At 30.9% G+C, this 25,254-nt stretch overlaps 2 protein-coding genes across 5 annotated transcripts in view; one reads left to right on the top strand and one right to left on the bottom strand.

Moving 5' to 3' along the window:
* The window catches only part of LOC129000999 (irregular chiasm C-roughest protein-like), a 214,204-nt gene extending 208,367 nt beyond the window's left edge, over positions 1-5,837 (bottom strand). For all 4 annotated transcript variants that reach the window (XM_054428118.1, XM_054428120.1, XM_054428119.1 and 1 more), the window contains exon 1: positions 5,609-5,837. In XM_054428118.1, coding sequence (XP_054284093.1) covers positions 5,609-5,666 — 58 coding nt within the window. In that variant the 5' untranslated portion in view covers positions 5,667-5,837. The remainder of the gene's footprint in view (positions 1-5,608) is intronic.
* Positions 5,838-23,504: 17,667 nt separating this feature from the next.
* LOC129000620 (palmitoyl-protein thioesterase 1-like) lies at positions 23,505-24,218 on the top strand. The gene has a single exon (XM_054427581.1). It carries the CDS (start codon positions 23,505-23,507, stop codon positions 24,216-24,218), a length of 714 nt encoding a protein of 237 aa, XP_054283556.1.
* Positions 24,219-25,254: the final 1,036 nt, after the last annotated feature.

The raw sequence follows: 25,254 nt of genomic DNA, 5'->3' as shown, positions 1-25,254 counted from the left end.
CGGGGAAAATCTAATTTCCTAGTGAAACACACAGTGCACTACAACAAAACACCTACAGTAGTTAATACAAGGAATTTCAATTTTTTCGTACCTCTATATAGTTATTGTGTATGTTTCTGCGTAGAGTCTTATGACGGGAATTCTTTAAAACAGTAATTTTAGCGAGAAACACTTAAATGAACAATGAAGACATAATATAAATTTAGCCTATGATTAAGATACATGGGAATCTTGATTTAATCTTGTTTTAATTTAATTTAAATTTTCTCTTTCAGTTCGTTATAAATGACAGGTTATGATTACACACGCCATATAAATTTTCATATAAATGACTCCCTCGAAGTAATTTATATACTTACGTCACATTATATTTTGGTAATTTCATAATACATTTTGGTCAAGCAGAACTCCAATTAACTATAAAAATATATTGTTTTGTTATTTATTATTAACAATCACAATTTTGACCAAAAAAGTCAAACGCAGGCTAAATCACATTCCAATATTGTTGGAAGTATGTAACTAGTTACATAACCCAAGTCTTATACCAGTTTCATGATAAATGCAGCACAAGGTGTGGTGGCAACATATGTATAAGATTTCCAATACATTTTTCATGAGACGCCTCCACGCACGCAGGTGAAATGGTGACATTTTTCCTTTCCTCGTGAAATATAACGTCTTATGTGAACCAAATAAATGTTTTGTTGGTGGAATCCATTAGAAAACTCACGGTACGTAGAGCTTATTGCAAACTTATGGTAAGTGTAAACATGGTGATATTGTTTTTTAGTCTTTTTATTAAGTACCATGTTATTAGTTATATGTTATTTGCATGTAAAAGTATCATTTCGTTTTTTTCATACAGGTTCTTTAGTATTTCTATAAAATATCCAAGTAGCCTAATAGTTTTAAATTAATGTAAAAATACCATTTGCTAAAATACAGTAAGGTTTATGATTCTATTTCGAAAAGGCATATGGCTCAGCTCAATATCAATAATCAGCTACACATTCAATTGTTCCTTCAACAAAGAACTATGTTTTACTGCATTTAGTTATCGTGAAACGTTTTTCAGATTTTTTTTTTAATAGGCACGGGCCCGGAATTTTTGTTCACATTACTTCAGGCTGGACCTAGGGGTTACGGCATAATCACTTAGATAAAATCCATTGGTGATTTAGCGGGATTTTAACCCGGGATCTCAGGAACCGGAGTCCCGCACTCTAACCACTAGACCAGCTCGCTTATAGGATGGTGTTGGTAAATTACTTCGAATATTAACATCGACAAGAGAAACCTAAGCCAATTTGCACGACAACTAAATGCAGTACTACGTTACTAGTCCAAATTCACTATCTAATAGCCGAAGTTTCCTGAACTAAGGTATAATAGGTTATAACATCTCAATAATTTTGTCATTCTCATCGTCATCCATTGGCCGAAATTTATTGTTGCTCTTATTCTCATATACATATATCAAAACCAAATACCATATTTATGGAAAATTCGGTTGCGCATACCTAAAAAACTTAATATTTAGCCATTAAATCGGGGAACCTTCAATGAAACTTAAATTAAAGCTCCTGTATAACATTTTAACATTTTAAACCAAAGGCAACTACAATTAAGTAGGATTTCTATACTTTCCATGACTTACATAATTGCAATCATCCTCCCACCTACAACTGTTAGATACAATCCTGAAATATAGTTGCGCTGGGCGGCTCTTATCTGTTGAAAGTAAATAAATCTGCGAACTACTTCGAGCGGAACGGCAGCGAGTATTGAAGATTTCATTCTTGTCGATAAAAAGCTTGTCACGCGCCAGTAGTGGATGCACTCGACAGTGACCCATCATGGCCGACTGTTTACTGTGTTTAATTACCCATTGGGCCAACAAACCCATGACTACCCATTACCCATTAGCCCACGGCGAGATTGGTGGAAAGTTGGCCTACGCTTAGAATGGGCGTTGTGGACAAATTAGAGACGACAAAGGATCTAAAACTTACATATTAGGATTTATTTATCGAAAAAAAAAAATTGGTGATAGTTAAGCGTTATGCTAAGAAAATATTCAAAAGGTCGATGGACATTTCTCACCTTGAATTTGCCTGTCTTAGCAGACTCAAAAGACTATCGTAGGACCATTGACCAACGATGACTTATTTTTTTTTTATATGTGATGACTGTGTGACTGAATGGTTGCGGTGTACAAATCTAGAATACAAAAAAAAAAAAACTGAAAGAACTAAAATTTCTTCGGTCTTTTTTTATGTATTGGTAAATAATAAATATTGGTAAATTTGTAATTTTGTCCAACGGTCTGTTCCAGAATTGAACTTTACTGTTTGAACAGGCCCAAAGTCTGGTTATAGGATAAAATACAACTAGATTTTGTGTAAGGAATTAGGAAAAGGAGTGAGCCGGAACAATATAAACATAGGCCTTCTCGTAAGTATTAAGTGGCATTGGGAACTTAGACTCATCACAACCTTGGTTTTAGTCCTGCGTTACTGTAGCCTCTAACTCATCTTATTATTTTAATCGAACAATTAATATAATAACGAGATTTATGAACGAAAGGTTAAACATTAATAATTATAATTTATATAAGAAATTTGACGTATAATACGATGGGATTTGCAGTGCTTGATGTCAGTTGATTTTCTCTCCAACAAAACATAAATTGAAACATTTACGTAGGTCAATAACAAAGTCAATGTTTTACCGACAACACTTTACTATGACATTTCCACCTAAACCTAATATCTAAACTGAGCATTTTAACATGTAGCCTTAACAATTGTTACCTACAATTGTAACAATGCTATAGAAAAAGGAACATCAACTCTTAACTTAACCGGTCATTGACAACAATCTTCAAAGACTATTTAACAAGTCATCATTGTTTAACGTTTTCTCAAGATGATATCGCTTTGAAATAACAATTTAAAGGCGTGAAAACAGCTTTGGTCCACACAACAACGTCAATAAGGAAACGAATAAACCCTGTTTACTTACAAACTGAGATAATGTTAGCAGTAGGATAACACAATTAAACTAGGCTGTAACATAGAAAAAATAGGTAATTCAAAATCTCAACATTCTTTGTATTTTCAAAAGGTACTAGTATATAACTTGTCCAAAATAACTGTAGTCTATATTTTAAAGAAACATTATACACTTGTTTTATTTTTCGTACACGATGAAACACTATTATAGGATTTAACCAATTCATATTTATAAAACTGTGCTTTGCAGTAACACAAGCAATGGATTAATGAATACGATAATAATTAATGACAATAAATCAGGATAATGTTATGATAAATACCTAACTTGGGAACACCAATTTATATTAGTTTAAACAAACCCTTTAAATTGGTATGGTTGATAATGTTTATGTTGATTAACTAAGGTATCGTACTTTTATCATACTTTGATGGGTTTCACGTTGTTATATGGAATGCTACAACTTTTGAAAGTATTTTTGATGATTGTTTTTACAAATACTAGGATATTATGGACAAATTAGTATGGAGCAGCTTTTAGAACAACTAACTCTAACTAAGATAACGAAAGCTATAAATATATAAACAAAACACATGATATATTTTCTTGTTACTAAACCCCTTTGAATTGTTGTATGTTTTAATCAAAACAATAAGTTAATGTTGTTTGAACCCAGTGACAAGTAAGTAAATTAAATTATTGTAAAATATAAGTTATTATAACTAAGTAAATACAAGAAATTGTAGGAAAACTTTATCTGAATGTTTACAAATTGGTGATAGTGTTTTTACAGTCTATAATAAATTAATGTACCTTGATTGTTAATACCCTAACCTAACCCGTACAATAGAGATAACAATAACCAAACTTAAGAATTTAGTTAGATAATTTATACGAATCTGAGCACTACCCTAGTAGTTGTTTATTTAATAGTTTTCAAAAGTCGTTGATACATTGTACTATATTGTTATAATTTGTTAGTTAAGGTCCTCAGAACACGTATTTTTTATCGTTATCACTTTTTAATTTTTAAATCAACTAAGTATTTTGCTTTATACGTACTGCATGTAGTTTGTGGTAATTCCCATCAAATTGGTTATACTGATTACATTTTTTTCTCAGCTTTTTGGTTATATTGGCTTAACACAGAAATATGATTTCCACTTCAATCAGGTAGTTACCTAGTTGATTACCATAGTTAAAAGTGATTAAATGTTGGTTTAGGATAATATTGTTTTTATCAAACTAGGCCTATTTTATAAATTTGGTTGAGTCTTACTATGCTAGAGCAACAATGATAACTATTCCTTAACAAGGAATTAATCTTCTGTATTTGTAGTGGCATAATGCTATTACTTTTCAATTTGTAAACTGGTTTGTCTATAATGGTTTGTTATTGTTCATTAGCTTAAAAGGAGTTTATAGTTTTCACATTTACATTTTTATGAATAATATAAACTTTCTGTCTAGAACAGTATGATTAAAACTACACTAAGGTTATGAAATGTTTTTTTTCTAATTTATTCATTTTCAATTAATTAATGTAGGTTAATTAAAAGTGACGATCCCATAACTATATGAATATCAGTTTGCTTCGGAGCTAAAGTACAAGACGACGAACATTGAAAATTCAATTACGGTACCTACTTATTGCTTGGATAAAATTAGCCATTTAATACTATTATAGCTGCTGATCTTCATGCTATTTGTTTAAGTTTGTTTGCAAGTAAATATAAAATATAATTGCATAAGTTATAAGTTAACTGCGTATTAATAATTAGGCTACGTATCTTTAATGAATGCATGGAGTGTTGCAGGAACAACAACCCTTTTTTTATGTTGTGTTGTGTGTTTATGTTGTGTGTGTGTGTGTTTTTTTTTATGTGGTGATTCATGTAATTTTTTCAATTTTTTAGTACTCTTACTTAGTTTTAGTTTTTTTGACTTTTTCCATACATGTATCATGCACGGAAATAAAGCATTTCATTTCAATGAAATTCTAATGATTAGGTATTTTTATCCTGACAAATTTAAATAATTTGCAAATACTCGGAATATCTAACGATTAATAAGCTTAACTAATTCACTGCTGTTCAAAATTATAAATATTTGTTTACAAGCTCTTTATATGATAATTTTTACACGGAATTCCATGAAACGCTACGTTAATTTACGAAGGCCATAATATAATATTATGACCTTCGTAAATTAAGCTCTTTCTGTTGATATGTGAGTGATATTGTGCAATGTATCATTAAAATTGTCTAAACTAAATTTAAAACTGTATTATGGCACACGACAAGATACAGGTGTTTTAATTCCCTCTATATCAACAAAGATCCCCAAAAAATCCAAGAAACTCAATATATAAGTATATCACCATTACATAACAATATAACTTGTAAATCATACTGTTTCATGACAAGCTATGTTATAAAAATCTATGTGAAAAAAGTACTAACATAGCTAAAACAAGAAATTGTTTATCGTCTATACAATGTCGTACAATGTCTATAGGCTACTATATCGTCTGTACATTGTTACTTACATATGCATAGTATTTAAAACAAACACAATTTAAATTACAAACCTTTGATCAAGTAGAACAAATTAACCAAAGCGATCACAGCAGCTCCTGTTGGCTTCATTACAAATTTGATCACTTCACTTTTATCCGAACGAAATCCACTAATTCAAATAGGTCATCACTCTCCACACCGGGTGGAATACATACGTCAAATCCGAACACGAATACGTATCAAAGCCGGTTGGAAAAGCAACATAACCTCAACTGTCTTGCTCTAGCGCACGCAGGCAACTGGAGGTTTCCGCTCAGCTGATAGCGCGTTCCGAACTGGACTCACGTTTCCCCCTCCCCCACACAACCTCCCCTACTGCCCCACCCAACAATGCTCCGCGTCGTACAGTTTCGGCGTTCCAGCTCCAGGCTTCGCCCGCGGCGGAGGTCAATCCGACCGAATCTTCGCACGACTGGTTACGTTCACGATACAAAATAAATACCGCCGATTTAATAATGATTACATCCCACTGGATTTCTCCGGGGTATTAGCGCATTTGTTATGTATGAGAAACACGCGCTGAGTCCCGTTGGCCCTTTGTTGTGTTTTATGAATAAATTACCTTCATATGGGGATACTGTATTGGTTTGAATGTTTCAGTCAAGTTGGTATGTGTTATAACTTGCTGATATGTATTTCATATGTGGGATTGTGTTTGGAACTTATGTTCGAAACTTATAATTTAAACTATTAAACTAGACAATGGCTTTATGTACCTATCATGAACAAATATACGTTAAGAGTATTATTATATCCTATAATTTTACATCTTTTGTAAGTTATATCAGTGTTGGTTCTATGTGTGCAACTTGCATTTTGACATATTTGTTATGATGATGTGAGTTATGATAGTTTTCCAAAAATTAAAAATGTGATGTGCTTTAAACTATTACTTACGACAATTTTGCTGACAATGTGTTTTATTAATAATCAATTGATATTACATATTGATCGATGTCGATGTTGATGTTGAATTCCTTTCCTAAGAAACGACCAACCAAAAATATAGTCGCGTAGATAAGCTAGTTAACTTTTGTCACCTAATAATTATATGTAGGCTATATTTTTCAACGGTTACTAAACACATATAAATTTTTTACCCGTTCATGATCTTCTTTCATTTTGTTAAAACCTTCGTTTAAAGTATGTTGATGATATATGATATGCACTTTCTAGATACTTTTAACAAACAAAGAACAATACAGGGTGATTGATATAAGTGTGCCAGCCGTTTTATTCGAAAACTATAAGAGATATCAAAAAAAGTTATATGGTAAGTGCCTTGGATTTTTTATTTAAAAAATTGTAGTCAAGTCAAAAAAATTATTTTATCCGCCATTTTTCCAATATGGCCGCCAACTTTGATTTTTCTTACGGAACACCCTGTATTTTATGATGTATTCTGGTAGAAAAAGTAATTTTAAGACGATTTTATTCTTGTGATTTTTTTCATAAACCTAACCGTTTCAAAAATAATAATGGTTAAAGTTTTGAAATTTCTGCATGAGAAAGAGTTTCGATAAAGGCCTAAGCAAGCATGCCAGCTGTTTTGTTCGAAAACCATTCAAAATTTCACAACTTAAACCATTATTATCTTTGAAACGGTTAGGTTTATGAAAAAAATCACAAGAATAAAATCGTCTCAAAATTACTTTTTCTACCAGATTACATCATAAAATACAGGGTGTTCTATAAGAAAAATCAATGTTGGCGGCCATATTGGAAAAATGGCGGCTAAAATAATTTTTTTGACTTTACTATAATTTTTTAAATAAAAAATCCAAGGCACTTACCATTTAACTTTTTTTGATATCTCTTATAGTTTTCGAATAAAACGGCTGGCACACTTATATCAATCACCCTGTATATCCAGCGTAATTTATGTAAACTAAACAATTAAAAGGTTGTTATTAACATTGTGTGTGAAGTTTTTACTTTAATAAGTCTATGTGAGGAAACAAAACATAATGATCCAAAGCCCCTTTAAAACATATAATGTAAATAAAATAAATGTGTTTGTTTAATTTAACTCTTACACACGAAATATAAATGGAAATATATTTAAGTTTTATAGATTACCCATACTGTATTTCAATAACTGGCACATATTAACGGTTTTTTCTGGATTAAAATATCATTCTATCACTTCGCCAGTGACATATTTTCTATTCGTATTTTCTGCAGGATGTGAATACAGGGTTGGTGTAGAATGGAGTAACTTACCGAAATATGCCGCTTCCCTGATCAGAACCATTTACTATGAGCACTAGAAGAAAGGGAATTTTTGTCCAGTTTTTACAAAAAAATTACATTTCTTCACAATTTCGCTCAGCTATATATGTATATACTAAATACAAGCCTTTAAATGCATATTTTCAAACCCAAAGAGTTTTTCTATTAGCTCTTTGTGTTAAAAAATTTACGATAATCGGAACTCATAATAATTATGCAAATTAGTTTGAGATGTTAATAAAGAGAAGCTTTATTTTATTCGAGCTTATTTCCACTAATAATAGAACATTTAGCAGTAGTCTCACCACAGTGCTAACGTTCAAAATCGCGCCAACTGCGATGGACTTAATTGAATTTTCAAGAGGCCAATTCAATTATTTTATGGTAATGACTGTGGTATGAGTGTTTATTAGTTTCGTTTCGCCCGTTTATAATCAACGTTATGGGTAATTTTCGTTTCAATTTGAATTGATTTGTTATTTGATACTTAACTGCAATCGTATTCATTAGCTTCGTTTACAATGTGTTTGATAACTTTAATGTCTATTTATTTATCTTATACTGATATTTTATAATATATCCTGCTTAATTCAATTACAATGATTTAGAATGTTGTTCTGTGTTGGGAAAATGAAATTCTTTGCTTGATTTAATTCAAAGAAATTTGTAGATACAAATTCGTAATTTGTGTATTGTCATAGATTGTGTTAAATTTATTTATCCTATATTTTCATTGTATAGTCTCAGTTTAACTCTTAAGTCATAAAGTATTTAGGCCTATTTTGTAATGTTGTAAATTAAAGTATAGAAGTTAAAACATGATTATACATTCCTACAAATCGTTTCATATATTCATTCTACATCACTTCCCCTAACATTAAGCCAATATTTTATTTTACTAATTTATTTATATATTTAAAATGTATGCAACAATCATTTGTAGAGTAGTTTGTGTAGTCCATAAACAAAGAGCACATATGATATGTTGCACCATCAATGAAGAGAAAATTTACATCTCGTCTATGAAACACAATAAGAAATAAATACACCCCAAATTCATTGTAATAATAGTCGACGACTAAAACTTCAACCCCACCAGAACTAACAAGGTTTCTAAAATAGTCGCAAATCCTGCTTTCCAAAGTCAAGTGTATTTCCCGTCGGTGACTAATAGACTGCTTACCTGAAAGCTTTATCAGAGAGAATCAGAAGAACAAAGGAGAGTTTCAAAATAGCGTCACGGACAATGCTAGTCACTTAGCCGTTCGCAGAACTGTCTGTCGTCCGCGCGGCAACACGCACTCAGTATTTGCGAGCCTGTCCACGTCGCTGCGGTAAGCTGGCGTCAAGTCAAAATGTGACAAGTTCTTCAATGTGTCTATGAGTAAGTCAGGTGGTTTTGGTCTAAATCCGTTAGTCCCCGATGCCTACTTACTATAGCAATAAGGAGGTTAAGTGGTTAGAGCGCGGGACTTCAGTCCTGGGTTCAAATCCCGCCGAATCACCAATGGATTTTATCTAAGTGATATTGCTGCAACTCCTAGGTCCAGCCTGAAGTAATGTAAAAAAACAATTCAAGCGTCATAGGACAAAAAAACCTAGTATAGCTATAGTGATAAAAAAAACTGCCCTAAATCACTGTACAATAAAATAGATAACAACTGCACTGATATAGTTTTTCTTATACAGTAATTATTCAAAATTAACTACTAAGAAGCTTGAATTTAATGCTTTTAATAAAATAAAAACTCCTTAAAATGGTACGTATTAATGTTAACGCAAATTGGCCTAGTTGGGTCAGAATAGTAATTTTATCTTTGTAATTTATGATCCTAAAATTGTATATCATAAACTAAATCATAACACCGAATGAAATAACTATCCTAAAATGACCAAAACTGGAGCCTCGTGTGTAGCATATACTCTTATTATAGAAGTAGAAGTAGCTTACCAACAATTGTTTTATAAAATAAAAATACATTTAACTACCTGTATTGAATTTATACCTAAGTTGAATGTCTAGTGCCGGATATTTAAATATGTATGACATTTATTTAATTTAACTGATAACACAAAATTTATAACGAATCGAATTTATAACCTGTTTTGTTAACTAATAGCCACTTATTTTTATCTAAAATCAACAATACATATTAGTCTTTTGAGGGCAGAACGTATATAGGCTACTTTAAAAACACTGTGATCATCAGAAATTAGCACTTAAGGCTTGTGATTAAAGATTTTAATTGATTATTTGACATTGATATGGTAGTCTGATGTTCACCTTAGGTGTTAATCCACAGGAAAACTAAAAAACGTAAAAAAGAATTAAGGACTAAGTTTATTACAGATACTAATCATGTATTTTTACTACATTTTCTACATAACCGTAAACGTCACACAATCTTATTTTCTGAATCACTTCTACTGGACTAAACTACCGCATACAACGCTGTTATTACGGCTGAAAAGTGCCGGGTACAACCCCAACACCATTGAATCAATTTAAGAATTGCAATAAAACATGAATACAAACAGGCAAGCGACACAGAGTTAGTTGCGTGGTTTTGTGGGAATATGTAGCCTTCAAAAATTATACAAAAACACGCAATATTCCCGGGAACCACTACAACGCACTTCTATTCCTTGTTCTTCTTATTCTTATTATTCTCATTATTCTTATTGTCCTTCTATTATGTTTATGTTGATGTGAAACTTAATTTTGAATAGCAATCTTCAGTAGTTCGATTTCAGAATTAAAATATTATGTAGTAGCCGTAACAAATGCGTCTAAACGGATTTAAAAAAATTTTAATCTCAAGTAGGTACTTCCACACAGTTGATCTTGAACTATACATTTTAGTAGTGATCATATAATTTTTAATTTACGAAACTATTTTTTTTGCAGTTAACAGTAAAAAATCGTATTTTTATGAATTTACGAGGTGCATTATCATGTACTGTATGCCTACATCATTAATCCATATGTTTTATTTTTTTTTTCATTGTTACTAAATAATCTTTAATAACAGGAAGTTGTCAGCGTATTCTGAGATGGTTAAGGTTTTACCCCTAAAGATTAACTTTTAATACTTGGTATATCAGAAAAAATCACTGAGACATGCTGATTTACGCGATTATCTCTTCTTATCCAACCGAGCGAGTTATAGATAATAACCACCAAGGAATAGGGTATATCTATGTCATTATAGGATAATGCTTAGGAAATTAAATCGTGATCTTAAAATGTATATTACCAAAATGTATATTTTATGCCAGAAAATGGTTCCTCCAATATAGCGCATATACACGATATACCAATACGATATATGTCCCTGAAACGTGTGAACCAGCTTGTTTATTCATATTCACATACAAGATTTTACGACCCTTGAAAAATATAGTGATCTTGTTAAACTAACAATACATTAAGGGTAATGTCCGCCAGACTATGAAATATTTCCATAGTCAGCACTTTGGTTTTATTCCCCGGCCTAATGTTGTTTTACCCATAAATCAAAACTTGGTGACGCAGCGCCGGAAAAGTGGACCTTCCTTGCCCACCTTTTAAAATAATTATTTCCATGGCTTTTATCCAAATAGAACTTATTTTATTAGTTGCTATGCAGTAGCTTCGTAATTTATATATTTTTTCTTTTAACTAAATCTTCTCTAATAATGAAATACTGATAAATATACGTTAAAAGTCATTCCTTGAAAAATACTAGTTTTACTAAAAATATAATTAAATAAAGACACTTTTACTTCCCAAGGAATACTTTTACATTAATGATGTTTTTTTATCAAAAACGTTGACAGTAATAGTATTTCGGCTTTATTTACCTTTAAAAATGTATTATTTATAGATTTGAAATACAATATGTTTTCGGAACCATGGAAGAATATATTTAATGCTTATTGGGTGAATATATATATATTTTATATTCATCGTCCTGTGTTAGAACAATGTAAACTGAAAAATCAGTTGTCGTAAAGGAATAACTTAATTAGTAGATATCCGAGCTAAATAATTGTGTGTGTAATGACTGTGTTATTTCAGTGTCTGTACAGCATAGCTGGACATATTGATCCGGTTTAGCAAATTCAGAACACAATGTAAATGTTCAGTGTGCTTATAGTTGGTATATGCGTATCCAGACCATCTTTATTATCTGTCTATCTGTCTGTCTGTCTACGTGTCTGTGTGTCTATCTGCCTATCTGTTTACGTGTCTGTGTGTCTTTCTGTCTGTGTGCATATGTGTCTACATGCTGCAGCTGTGCTGGCGGATGTGGTTTAGCACATTCAGCACACAAACCACACAAACTCCACACTTCTGCTTACTTCCTGTTTAAAACAGCAACGCTTTGCGGCAGTGTACAACAATGCGCCTAAACGCTGATTCAAAGTGGTTGGTTGGTGTTTATGAAGAAAACGCTAATGTAACTTCTACTACCTTGTGTATATCGTTTATGGATACAAATATACAAACTGATTGTAGCCTATATTTATTATTGTTTCAGTACCTTAGTAGAACATACTGTACGCACTTAATAGTTTCATAAAGTTATTTCTTGGTAGGAAAGCAAAATAACATCCCGTACGGTATAAACATTTAAAATATTTACTTGGCAAAAAAAAATTAGGAATATGTATAAGCTTGAAACTCAGCCCTTAAGTTAATGATTTCATAAACTAAAATATTACCCTTAATATACATAATAAGTTTGATTTATTTAAAACTTTCGACTGTACGCAGGCTAATTCATAATATTAATCTGTCGACGAAATATATACGACAACTGTGTCTTATCACAACCGTGTTCGCATTAAATGAAATTACAGTACGGTAATATTTTAATTTTCGAACTAAACTTTAAGAAATTAATATCTTAGTTCGAAATTAAAAGAGTTCATTTCATTACAAATGAGGTCATCTAGGGTTTTGAAATTATTATATAAAGTGGATGGCTAGTTAGACTTTTCTCTTCATCATAGATCTGCATTTTCCCCGCTCTCCCATGCCTGTGCTGAATTTAGGCAATTTCCAAGAGTGCTTCCTTTTAGAGTTATTGTTTTGAATGCTAGCTCTTATAACACACTTTTAGAAATTAGTTCCATCAAAATATTAAACACACAAATTTAAGCTCAATGTTGGGATAACGTAAAATATCTCTAATGTTTCCAAAGCATAATTAATTTTGAATTAATGCTTCGGTTTACATCTCACTAAACTTACACTACGTCTTATTACATTTTTATTTTATTCATTACCTTTTTACCGGTGATATAATTTATTTGTTATTTCGTTTAACACAATTTTGTGTCTTTTTGTGTACCAATCACAGTGTTAATAATATTTTATTCTAGAAACTACCAACAAAAATATCCAGATACAATAAAACGAAATAAATCTTAGTTAGCCGTAATTATTTAAAAAAAAATTAAATATCTCAACAATTCTTATAATAATAATAAAATACAACGCCGTACAATCCATTGGTCAACCGTGGTATTTAATCAATTACGTTTGACCAATATAACTTAACATTGTTACATGCTCCAGCTGCATTAAAAAGGAATAAACTTCGAAGGCCACATTGGAAAAAACATTTTTGCCTTTCAATCCTTTGAGGTGGAATAAGTAAAATGCTTCATGTATTAACATTGGTAGTATAACCGATCTTCTCTCAGTTAATTCTTACTTACAAAATGTTTATTTTATTTTTTAGAACCTTTAGAATATTTTATACGTGAAACATTTTCTCCACCGGATACCACACATTTCCCGCTGAATGTATCCTCAATACAGAGAGTGATGGATGGAGTATTCATGAGACTTTAGATCGATGGACCAAACTCTTTAGTCTTCTGGATATTGATTGTCAGATACATTCGCTGTGTTATAGAATAAAATACAAGCAAAGCACATAAGAAGGGATATGCAATAGAAAATGTGTGTATAACAATGTATTTACAATTGTTATTTTGAAAATTGTTATATATGGTAGGCTATAAACGTTACAAATGTCTACATTTTTCCTATCTGAAATTAAGAATCCATCTATGGATTCTTAATTTCAGGTAGGAAAAATGAAACGAAATAAAGTTACGATAGGCATAATCAATGGCTCCGATTTAATAGGATTAAGATCCAGTCTGTTTTTTACTGACATTTCAACAAAGTTATGCAAAAAAAGTAACAAGTAGGAAAGTTCAACAAGTATTGTGGTTCATTAAATTTACAGTGTTATTCAAAGGACTGGCTCTGAAATTGGTTACTTAAAGTCAGTATATTAATAAAACGTTTTGTAGTTGAAATAGTACTAGAAAACTAATGCAAATGCAAAGCAGTAAACCAAGTACCAAATCTTGAGGAACGCCGTTGGTAACTTCTCCTCAATAAGATGTAGATTGTATTGATAAACACCGCTTTGGATTTTATAGACATGATCATATCCACCTTAACGTCCAGGAAAACAGTAAAATTTTAATTTCGAACAGAATATCCTCCGATGTATAAAAGTCATTGCAGAATTAAACAAATCATAAACAATAGCATTGGCTTCGATTTATGGCAAATCTACTCATGAGTTGAAGTTTTCATCCATTAAAAATGAATACACATTTTTACGAATAAAAGAAAAAACCCTGTTTGAAGAATGTATACGATATGGTTTTGTGACTGCAATGCAGATGCTACTGTATACAGGGTGTGCAATAAGAAAGTGAAAAACACTTTGGAATAGGTTTTATAAGTCTAAATAAAACCAAAAATAAAAACAATTAAGCTTTGCAAAGACCAACAGAACTAAGATATCTGCCTTTTTTTAATTTGCATCTTAAACCTATGTAAGATATCGTTATTGCATTTGGTATATAAATTAAAAAAAAATAATTTAGCATTTAAAATCGTCAGTCAAGCAACATTGTGATGAGAAAATAAATATTAATAAATACGCTAACTGAAAAATATGGATTTTTAATGGAAAAGACACCCAACCAAGAGCTTGGCGTTTGTCTGACCAGTGCAACTAAAAATCGTTATTTAGCAGATAATTATTAATCAGTATCCTTGTTTGATATATGACTAAATAAGTTAAATAAGAAAGTTCTTGACATCTTTGTATAAAATTATTAATTTTTCATCATTTAAGTTACAAAAATCAAAACGACCTCCATCTGGACACCAACGAATAAAACATAACACAAAAATTATAAAGTTAAATATTAATAATTGAATAACATTGTAATACAATATTTCATTTTATTGTAGAATGAACTCTCACTTAATCGATTATTACTTCTAAAAACATTGTATATTTTATTTATTCTTTACCGATGTAAAACCATCATTAGCACGTTTTACTTATTATATGAAAATTGTCATATACGCAGGTTCCTTTTATTGGACATGGGGACCATGTCTAACTAGGCAGGGGAGATGTGACGGGTAGTCACCAAAAATTATTTTCTAAATTTTGGGATTATATTTCAAAAGTAAAAGACCTGGTAAATGGATTTCACAATGCATATACCAGTGTCAGAACATTGGCATTTAGTAGACAGAATTCTTGATGACACGTAGCTTGCTCAATCGACCGACCCACAAAAACCGTAGACTTAGCAATTGTACTTTGGAGAGACTGAGGTCGGAGTTGACCGAAAGGAAGACTTGGCCCCAGGAATCTCACGGGGACACTTCGCCGGTCTCCGGGTTTTTGGTAAGGCGATTACTTTATTAATATTTAACTTTATAATTTTTGTGATTGTCCAGGCTAACTTAACTTTTTAAAGTCAGTGATTGATTGATGTTAATCGTAATCATTTTTATAATAATTGATTTCATTTATAATTTGTGTGAATAAATATAGTTACTATTAAATTCCTGTTTGAATATAATAACGTGTCAAAAAGAATTATAATTATTAGAGTTTTATATAAATTTCATTTGCTTAGGCCTACTTGAATAAAAGGAGCCTGTAATTATTTTATCATCCATTTTTATTATTGTCTTTATTATTATCTTTATCATATTGTCCATCAATTTTATTTGAATAGTGATTAAACATTCTTTTACCTCTCACTAAAGTATTCTTCTTATTTTAAATCGATCCCGGTTACGCCCCCGGTCACAATTCCAATCGTGGCAATATCTTTAATATATCTTTATTAGTGTTTAAGATGTAAATAATCTATTTATTTAAATTACTTAAACATCAAAACATAACAACGGATATCTTGCTAAAGATGCTGTTTTGAAAACAAATATTCTTGATTTTTGTTTTAGATTGATTAATTAAACCTATTCCTAAATTAACTTTACTTTCATACGAAACACTCTGTATGCAAACTTCACAAGAAAGGATATAACAAGTGTATCCCATGTATTTTGTTTGAACTGTAAGTTTTAAGCTTTAATTTGAAAGTCATTCAAAAAAGACGAAATTAACGTTTGAATCAATGTTTACAAGTACTTTTGTCAGTAATGCTATCCTCTTTTAATCATCATTCTCTTCTGTCAGTGCAGCATATACAAACGGTACCATCCTCAGCAACTCATTAGTCAGCCAACAAAGATTGATTACATGAGACTCAATAGCGGTGATGGTAAGAGTCGACGTGGTTCATATTCCTAAGATTACGTTGTATACTTGCATTCAATCAGGCATTTACTTGACAAAAGTAATAAGAAATAGTAAGAAATTTTGAGATTAAAGGGGCTCTACTCCATTAATTGATGGTAATTTGTAAAAAATAAACTTTTGAAAAGTATGGCATGTCACTAGGTTTTCGATTGAGAACTTGGTTTATTAAGTGATGTACTAGTTGGTTTCACTAGAATAGAAAAGTGAAAAATTAAGGAAGGATTTGAAAATCTTCATTTCAACTTTTACGTTAGTTACTAATTTAAAAATATATAAAATATCTGATATTTTACAATAGAATAGCATGTAAAAATCAAAAGCCCTCACTGACATTGACTCATTTATTCATAACTAATCCATAGATTTCTAGACTGGCTATAAGGCTTAAAGTTATACTATTAAAAGAGGTTAATATATGCTGTGATACTACAAATCGCATTAAAATTAGTTTCATTTATTTACACGAAATAAAACGATTATTTCGATTATTTATTTAAAAGAAGATATTTTTCTTCCACTTTTCCTTTTTATTTTAACCTTATTTTAGATGCATGGTAAAAGTTTCTGCCTACTTTTTACCCTAGAAAGTTGAATCTGTAAATTAGAGTGTAAGGGACTTTTAACACTCTTACTCTCTATGAACGTCCCTGATACGAATATCAGCTGATTGAAGTCCTGTGTAGTTACGACACTCACTTCCGCCAGAGGACAATAGCTTCCTTCAATTGGAAAATTTCTGAGCCCATTATTTATCCCTGCTTAAAAAAAATAAATTAATGCCAGATTCAAAGTTAGAGTTCCATTTGTGATTATCAATAATCTCCTTATGACATGTAAAAAAAAATAAAATAAAACATAATAGTGGATCTTTAAACTAGTAATATTGTAACGATTACATTAGGTTATACTGTTCAGTATAAAATAATGTTCTGCAACCTATTCGTATAACTGTTAGGTTGAATAATTTTTTTATTGGCTTATTATTGTTGTACAAACACAACCATTTTTATAAAAAATTAAATTACAAATTCTTGAAACTTTTCAGATGACATATTCAATTTTTTTCAAAATTATTTATTACTCTGTCAAGTGGGGTATTCAGTAAAGCGTGACTAAAGAGAATTACTTGCGGTGCCAGCCCAGCCTTTTCCTGTTCTACTTCTGCAGTTATGAAGCTTAGCTTGACTTTACCTGAGAGAGGATTTAGTGTTTTGTTGGTGATCCAGGGTTGTAGGGTTTCCAGAGTAGGGGATTCGGTCGATTAGTACACAAGACATCTGGTCCAGGTAACGATGGCTTTTACCAAATAACATCGTGAAACCATTCACATTCCAGTATCTAGTTCAGTGATTGTATTGTAGCGATAAATTCTTTTCCCTTCAAGTCTCACACAGCTTTTCCTAGACACATTTTGATTTATATTTGAACTAATCAATTTAGTTAACGGAATGAATTTATTTAAATTAAAAAGTATTTATGGATTTTTATAGCATTTTTCATAAAAATATTGCAAAAATAATCCCAAGCAACAATTATCTAATTGGGAAAATATAATTACTATCTAAATCACACAGGAGGAATTCCTGGCGTACCTTTAAACTGGATTTGTTAAAAATATCATAATTGATCCATACGCATACAACTAATATGATATAGAATAGATTAACAATCACAAACGCTACAGACAAAAAATTTGAACAACTCGCGAACAAAGTGTTTAAATAATACGTTCACAGTAAAAATTTTAATATTTTACTCAAAAGAAACACTACTTTTAATACACCTTTCTCAGAAAGTATCATAAATATAAAGATGAATAAATTACCATCTATGTCTAAAGCACAATTATATTTTCGTTTGTTGTCAAACAAATCCTACTAGCACTCGAATATCTAATAGGTTGTTATTTTTGGAACTGAAGATTGGTGTGAATTTGATTTTTGCGTGCAAATGAATGCGATTCAGAGAAGAGATTGGTGTTTGTACTGATAAAATTGATAGAGTCTGGGCCAATACATATTTGTGTTTCTGTTTCACCCGTTGAATTCCCTTTTTTAAAATACTAGGAAATAGATGCAAAACTAATGACTAATTTTGTAGTTTGTGATTATCTTATTTGTGATAAAAAATTTACCTTTTCATCATCACCTTAAACTTCTCTATAATGTAATTTAGTGATGTTAGTTTCAAATCGGTTAGGATCGTAAAGGGTATAAAACCACTTACCACTTAATTTGTATGTATATTATGTTTTGGCTTCCTACTTTATTAAGATATATTTAACAGACTATTTTGTAGTGGTCTGTATTAATTTAGTATGAGATAAGTATTGAAACACCTTGATAGAAGATAAAAATTCAAGTACAGTAGTTGCAGGTAAGTTAACACTAAAAACACGCATTTCAGCAAAAGATTTATATTCCTAGCCAGATAGTTTTTTTTTTTTTTTACAAAAAACTGATGGTTTTCACAGTAAAATATGCATTCAAAAGTGCATACAAAACCATTATTCAATGCTCATCTTAATAATCACAACCATATTTCATTCAATCTAAAGAGACAACTCTGGCCCCGGCGTCTTAACTATTATTTGTATAAACTTCAGCATTCGTATGCGATAAAAAATAAAGTTAAAGTAATAAATTACAGTTGAATAGTCTGCTTGGCAACCTAGAAACGTGAAACCTTTCCTGTCTGAGGAAGACATAGAAAAGTATAAGATTGTGTATCATTTTATTTTAAACTGCTAATTTTGGTATTTTATGTTAAGTTAGGAGATATTTGGTACCCACTATGAGTTGCACCTTGTACCAGACGTTAACTCAGGTCAATCTGTTAGGCCAAAGTAAATTTTATTAATACTTTTACTTGTTCAGATTCTGTATAGTTCTAGATATCTGTCCTTTTACTCACGATTTTTGGGGTCGTACTTTTTCCATTCAAAGAATATATTTTCGACGGTATCAATGTTGTTAAATCCATAAGACACTGAAAATGTCACCTTCTCACTCAAATAATGAAATATTAATTAAAGTAAAGATGCAGGACTGTGTTAGAACTTTGTACACCCTAAATGCATCTTATTCATTGATTAATGAGTTGATATCCTCTTAAAATTTTACACTTCTTCGCTTATACAAAACTAGGTTTATAAAATATATTTTTTGTTGTACAATACATCATTTGTAATATTTTATACACAAAAGAAAGATATTTTTTTATAATTCTTTTATATATTTTTTTTTTATAAAAAATATCTTTCTTTTGTGTATAAAATATTACAAATTATGTATTGTACAACAAAAAATATATTTTATAAACCTAGTTTTGTATTCATAAGCTGCGTAACACACTTGCTAATTTAACAAAAACATTAGTCTTGTTAAAACTTCCAACATGGGTTTTCAATTCATTTAAATCACTCCATCTAAAATACAAAGCAGCAACATATTAAAAATATATCTTTCACATTTCTAAAGTGTTATTTAGTGACACTTAGTAGGTGGTTAATGTAAACTTACTTGGATCTGTTATGCGAAGCTGTAATAATTTACGAACGCAAAACAAAATTTTCTTCGAAGTTTTATCACCGTGAAAAGTTTCTACTCGTAAAAGTTAATAGTTGTTTGAAAAGCTTACATATGTGGGCCATTAACCTCAAGGCAGCTATTATGCATGGTTGTGCTACACAACTAAAACTATATTGCCAATTATAAATAATTAAACAAAGTAATAAAATAAAAAAATGTAATATTTTATATGAATTGAGTACTTTAGTTTACGATGGAATAGTATAAAATATAGTGTTTATTGCACGCTTTATGTTTGAGGAATGCTATTTTTCCTTAAAAGAGTTTTTTTTGTTTTATTTACAGCACCAAAAAACCACAGTTACACCCGTTATGGACAAACGTCACAGTAATATATTTATATAAATTATTTCTGAGAAAAATAATAATACGCTAATAAAATAAACATAAAGAATGAAATTAGCGTCTCAAAAATAATTTTTTTTTTTAATATCTGTAAAACTTAGGTTTTAATTAGATCTTACCATTTACAACAACCACGAACATAAAACAAAAATAGTAATAAATGAAAAATCAACTGTAAAATAAATTTAATCCGAGAAAAAAATACAAGGTTGGAATACGTTGTTATTTTTCAATTAAATGAAACTGAAGGTCGTGTGAATTTGTTTTTGGTGGGCAAATAAATCCGATTCTTTGGGGATTGACGGCTTGATTGAAAACTGTGATAACGTCTGACCAGCTAACGTTGTGGCTGTTTTGTGGTTTGAAATAAAAATACCAGTTTAAAATAAAAAAAGGTTTGTTATAAAAATAAGTTTATAAAAAACATATTTTAAAGGTTTTTATGACAATGGAAATAAAAAAAAATTATGTCAAGAAATACCAATACGTGTGATTTAGTTATTTGTATAACTAGTTGCAGTAATAATTGTTTGACTTATTCCCTCTTATCTCTTTCCTTCTATGTAGCCTAGATCTTTTAAATAGATGGGCGGTGTTCTGGTTTTTACTAAATTCTACCAGTGCAGTTCAACTGAACCGGCTGGCCCCTTCCTTACTTACCTATAACACTCATAGTCTTGAGGGCAAAGCAATATTAACATTAGCTAATCAATGAAAGTTCTCTTAAAAAGCGTTGTTAATCAAGTATAGCACACCTTGAATATGTTTTATTCTTTCAAAGGAAGTATTACACTTTAACTGAATCAATTTGGCCAAGGACCAAAAGGATCAATTCTTTATTCAGCAGTAATGCTGTTTTGCCAGTAAATCATATTTTGACGATTCGCTCCTTTTGTCAGCGCTGTATTTTGACAATTTCCCTGAGTGTTAACATATATATTTGCTTTTACCCGTGTGTTTTGTCACAACAAAGATATGTGTGGGTAAAAACCAAGTTGCATAAAGCTCTAGTGCAGTGGTCCTGATTGAATAAATAGAGCCACTTAACTGTGCAAGAAATATATATACAAACTTTAGACATTGTACTATCCAAAAACAGACGAAGGAAAGACAGTTTTTTTTATTTAGGGGGAAGTGCAAAAGTTGACATTTGATGATGCCTTCTTCTACACATTTTATGTTAGTAAACGATGGATAGCTCAATTTTGCATTTTCATCTATACCCAGCTTATACACATATAAGGCAACCAAAGAAACTTGCATACAGGTCCCCGGAAGAATATGAAACCTTAGATAATAGCATATTTATCACTGGTATGGATGGTAGATATTTGTTTTTAAAGTGCCTTTAAGTTGTTTTTTAATACCTTTATTATAACTTGAACCAAAAACAAGTTTTAATCAAAAGCAAGGAAAACGACAGAAAAGGGAATTATTGTTATGAAAAGGAGTACAGCTTAATTAACGGAAGTAAATGTCACATTAGTCACTGGACTGTCAGCCGATATTTATATTAATTTATGTCTAGGATACAAATCAAAGAAACTATTGGACTACCTTCTATAAGTATAATGAATTAAAGTTTTCTTTCAAAAGTAAAATGGAGTTACAAAAAGAAAGCCAATAAATTTTTTATAAGCAAGATTTAGCAAAGATAATTTTAATGAAAGTCTAAAATCTTGTTTGTTGTAATTATTGTAATAGATGGTTACTGTTGAGTTTTATATGTAGGACTAATGGTGTAAACCTACGATTATTTGAACTAGTTCGCGAACCAGCATGATCGGACTTTGGGAAAGGGGGTTAATTGGGGGTTTTATGGGGTAAAAATTGGTTTTTCCCATTTTTGACCCTTAAAACACAAATTTCACCATTTCTTTTCAGACCATTTTGTAGAGCTTAAAAAAAGAAGTAATTTAGTATATTCAAGCGTTGTTATATGCCTAACGATTACGGAGATAATTAAACATCTTTAAATTTAAAATTCTTATGTTATTCTTATGGCGAATAAAAAACTGATGCACACTTACTTGTGTATGGATGTATTTTTATCAAATTTGGCAATTTTGTTTATTTTATACTAAGCTATCAACATTTGAAATAAAAACACACCTCAATACCCTCCCTTTAGCAGCAAGCCTAGGTACTCATTAAAATTAATTTTATTTAAATAGGATATAAATCTGACAATTTTCAGGGTATATTTTAGTAGAAATCCAGCCAGGTTAATAGAAATTCATTTAGTCTGCAGGTTTGCTGCGGCGGGTATTTTATTTTCATAAAGAAATTTTTGCGTGTTAGTTTCATAATCTATTTATTCTGAAGTAAACATAAAATGCAAGTACATACTTCTTATAATAAAAAAAAACAGTGAATATGTTTTTTATATATTTATGTTATCCAGCTATGTTTCATTGATTTTCAAAATACACTCCCTATCCTTTAATTTATTTATATTTGCAGTGACAGCCGCGCCGACTTGAAATACGTGAGCTTGACTATTACAAAAGTTTACTTTATTAAAATTATTTTGTTCTTTTTAGAGCGTTTGAAGTAGGTTTTTTACAAAAAAATATTATTTAATGCTTTTTAGTAACTGTTTAATTTGTTATATTGTATTATTGAGCGGAGCGAAGCGAAGCTCTTTGGGATCAACTTCAATGCAAACTTTCTAACACAAAAACTCAATAACAGCTGAATATATTTTATTCAAACTTACAACGGTTTTTTTATCAAATGTTTGGATGGTTTAGACTAACATTACGAGTACGATGATTAATGACACACTTGTGTATGAAACACTTGCGCAAAAATGCTGCTAGCTCACTTTATCTGTCGAACGTTTCACTAAGCATTTCGCGATGTTTCGTGTTGTTTTGTATGTGTTGCTGACGTGTTTTGTTCTAGTTACGTCTAACAGAGAAGAATACGAGACTTACACCAATCCTACACCTATTGTTTTGTGGCATGGTATTTATGATACCGCTCGATCAAAAGAAAACATGGAAAGTATTATTCGATATATAAGAGCGGAAATACCAGATGCCCACATCCATTCTTTGGTGATCGGTTCGTGTCCTTTTACGGAAAAGATGAATTCGCTGTTTATGGATGTGAACAAACAAGTAAAGCTAGCTTGCAGGATGATCCTCGATGACAAGAAATTAGAAAATGGCTACCACGGCTTGGGAATCTCGCAGGGAGGGCAGTTTTTGAGAGCAGTAGCACAAAGATGTCCTCACCCTCCTATGTTTAACCTAATAACCTTAGGATCACAACACCAAGGATATTATGGTGTAGGGCAAATCAAGTATCATGATATGGCGTTATACCTTGCAAAACACATCTCATACTGGGGTATCATTCGGAGCAACACTGTAGTTGCGCAAAACTGGCACGACCCGATTGACTACAAGACTTACGCCAAGAAGAACACGTTTATCGCAGACATTAACAATGAGAAGAAGAAAAAGAAGGAGGAGTACAAGACGCATCTACTGCGATTTAAAAACTTGGTGCTTTTCAAGTTTACACGTGATGAAAGAGTGGTTCCACCAGACTCTTCTTGGTTTGGGTTTTACACTAATGGACAAGATAAGGAGATAACACAAATGAGAGAATCGCAACTTTACAAAGAGGACTGGATAGGTTTGAAAGAGTTGGACGAAAAAGGAAGACTTCACCTACTTGAAACTGATAATGTGCATCTTCGGTTTTCGAGAGAATGGTTTATAGATAACGTAGTGACACCATGGTTGACTCCGACCTACTGGAAGAAAGAAGAAGAGGAGAACCCCCAGAGTTGAAATGCTATCAGTGACAAGCAAGTATATGAACATTGAATAATTTACTTCTTCTTGTGAATACAAAGTGTATGTCATTTTACAAAAAAAAGGCTTTATGTGAAATAAGCCGATTAACCCTTTAAACACGTTAATCTGTAAGTAACATACCTTATTCAAATTATTTAAACAACTTTGAGAATGGTGTCGTGTGTATCAACTCAATTAATCAATTTACGAGTATTTCAATTTATTAATTTTACGGAAAGTAAATAAAAGGCACGTCTTATAACACTTAAAACATATATTTACTACTATACTGTTACTCACAAAACGGTAAATATAATTACAAAAAATGGTAAGTGGTGATCGATTTCGGTGATTGTTCTTTTATTTACTTTCTGTAAATTTAATAACACGTACCATGCTGATCAAGAAGTCATTTATTTATTTTAGAAATACAACATTACATACATTATGTATAACAAACATTCCAAAATTTGTTGAACAGTTAACTGAACAGATCAGATAAAGTGAACGAATTACAATTTTCAGATTTATCTCGGATCAAACTCAGAGCATTTGGAGACATCTATTGTATTTTCTTTTCTTTTTAAAATATTCTCTAATAAACCAATTCATTATTCCTTTTGTAATATATATCTTCGTGTTGTACGATTTTTTGTCCATTATAAGAGAAATAACAAAATGGTATAAACCAGCTAACACCTCTATACAAGGCAATTTTCTTTACTTTAGTTTATAATTCTCAAAAGTTTTGTCAATTTCTTAGTATAAAATATCCAAATTAAAAACTGTATATTTGGCCCCTGTCTCATTGAAGGTAAACATGTTTGTGTTATGGTTTGCTTGGTCATCTGTATACACTTCTCTTGATTGGAATTATTGATTGAAGTAGCCTGAACTGTTTCATCCATGCATTCCTAAATCTAACCAGATATTTTCTAAACAAATTTTGTTTCAAACAATCATCGATAGAGACTGGTTTTTAGTGATATTTAATTTCATATGTAAAAACATTTAGCTGGTATATTGTTAA

This window comes from Macrosteles quadrilineatus, unplaced genomic scaffold (assembly GCF_028750875.1).
Source record: "Macrosteles quadrilineatus isolate MER2022 unplaced genomic scaffold, UCM_ALF_1.0 Scaffold_8__2_contigs__length_117827958, whole genome shotgun sequence".
NCBI lineage: Eukaryota > Metazoa > Arthropoda > Insecta > Hemiptera > Cicadellidae > Macrosteles > Macrosteles quadrilineatus.
Note: the sequence above shows the minus strand (reverse complement) of the source record. Positions and strands in the feature narration are given on the sequence as shown.